Below are 1,550 nucleotides of genomic sequence, written 5' to 3' on the forward strand. Positions count from 1 at the left end.
TAGGATCTTAGGCTCCTGGATCCTATAGTTAGAAAGCCCAGAATTTAGACCTGAGTGCCCTCAAGGAATATTCCTGCATTCTCCTAGCAAAGGCCTGCCTTGACAGCATCTCAAGTTCCTCCTCTGCTTCCTGCACCACGTAGCAGAGAGAGGCCTCCTGGCCTCTCAAATGTAAGTGCATCCAGGGTAGGACGAGCTTTTTTGGAGAGGGCCCAGGCTGCGCATGCCCAGAGACTCCTATACTCAGGCCTTGGGTTCCAGCCTCAGCTCTGCTAGTGGCTTACCTTGAGACCTTGGACAGGTCACTTCCCCTCTCGGCTTCAGTTTCTCCTTTGTGCAGTGGAAAGGTCAGTCTCGACTTGCAGTCTTCTATGAATGTGAGTCTTTATTAAGACTCCTGGCTCAGAAAGCTAAGAGAAGAAAAAGATAATCTACATTTGTCCTTTCTTTTTCCCTTTCTCTTGGTGCAACAGACAATACACTAGAAGCTACAGATGCCCAAAGCTAGAGCAGACCAAACGACAGGGCCAAAAGACCCAAGTTCTAGGCTCAGCTTCACTTCTATGTTCAGTTTCTCTACCAGCATGAAGGAAAATCAGCATAAAGGCCAGTCACTGGGAAGCTATGAATGCAAGCAGGATTTCAAAGGCCGCTTAGAAGACTGGTCCTGCTTTGGAATCACCTGGGGATATTGCTTAAAATGGAGATACCTCAGCCCCACCCCAGACGTAGTTATCAGTCCTTGGAGGGGTTTTGGTTCCGTACATTTTTGACAAGTTTCCAAAGTGACTCTGATACTAAACCAGGAGTGGGGTCCTCTCAGCAGAGATGTTGTGGGGCAGCCTAGGAGGAACCATTGGGCCTCATTTCCTGATCTGAGAGCACTTGTGTCCTCCAAGAGCATTGGATTCTGAGGACCTTAGGCAACTGGCGTCCAAGACCCAGGATTCACTCTCCGCATCAGAGCTTGGCATAGCGGGCAGCTCTGGTCCAAGGGAGACTCCGCCTGGAGTGTGCTGTTTAGATCGGTGAGAGCCAGTCAGGTGTCGATGAGGCCCTAGAACTTCAGGCTGAAAAAGGACTGGCCCTGCCAGGTCAGCTGTGGCTGGTGGCCCTGACTCCTTGCCCCGATGCCAAGCTGGCAAAGGACCACAGAGGATGACCCTGAGGCCCATCCTCCTCCCAAACCTTCCTTGTCGTTCCGCTGCTCCCTGCCGTTTTCACGCTGTGTCTCTTCCTGTCCCATCTCTTCTCCTTGTTTTTCCAGAAAAGAAAGTCCAGTTCCAGCGTTCAGTTAATGGTGAGTGTCTGCCGTCTCCTAAATGCCGGTAAATGCTGGGCCTCGAACCCTCGCTCCTGCCTCGCTCCTGCAGGCTGCACTGGGAACCTGGGGCGGGGAGAGGGTACTCAGGGCGTGCTTGGTATGTGTGTGTTGTGTGACAATATGTGTGTTGTGTGTGTGTGTGTTGTTTGCGTGTTTCTGTTAACACCTCCAACTTCATGGCCCAGACCAGCAACCTGACAGTAGGACTGAGAACTATCTTTAAGAC

The 1,550-nt window shown here is 51.5% G+C and overlaps 1 protein-coding gene across 1 annotated transcript in view; it reads left to right on the plus strand.

Moving 5' to 3' along the window:
* The window catches only part of CAMK2A (calcium/calmodulin dependent protein kinase II alpha), a 74,650-nt gene that overhangs the window by 49,946 nt on the left and 23,154 nt on the right, over positions 1 to 1,550 (plus strand). Inside the window, exon 14 of the mRNA XM_004384895.2 lies at positions 1,266 to 1,306. Within this exon, the coding sequence (XP_004384952.1) occupies positions 1,266 to 1,306 (41 nt within the window). The remainder of the gene's footprint in view (positions 1 to 1,265; positions 1,307 to 1,550) is intronic.

This window comes from Trichechus manatus, unplaced genomic scaffold, assembly GCF_000243295.1.
Source record: "Trichechus manatus latirostris isolate Lorelei unplaced genomic scaffold, TriManLat1.0 scaffold00130, whole genome shotgun sequence".
Taxonomy (NCBI): Eukaryota; Metazoa; Chordata; class Mammalia; order Sirenia; family Trichechidae; genus Trichechus; species Trichechus manatus.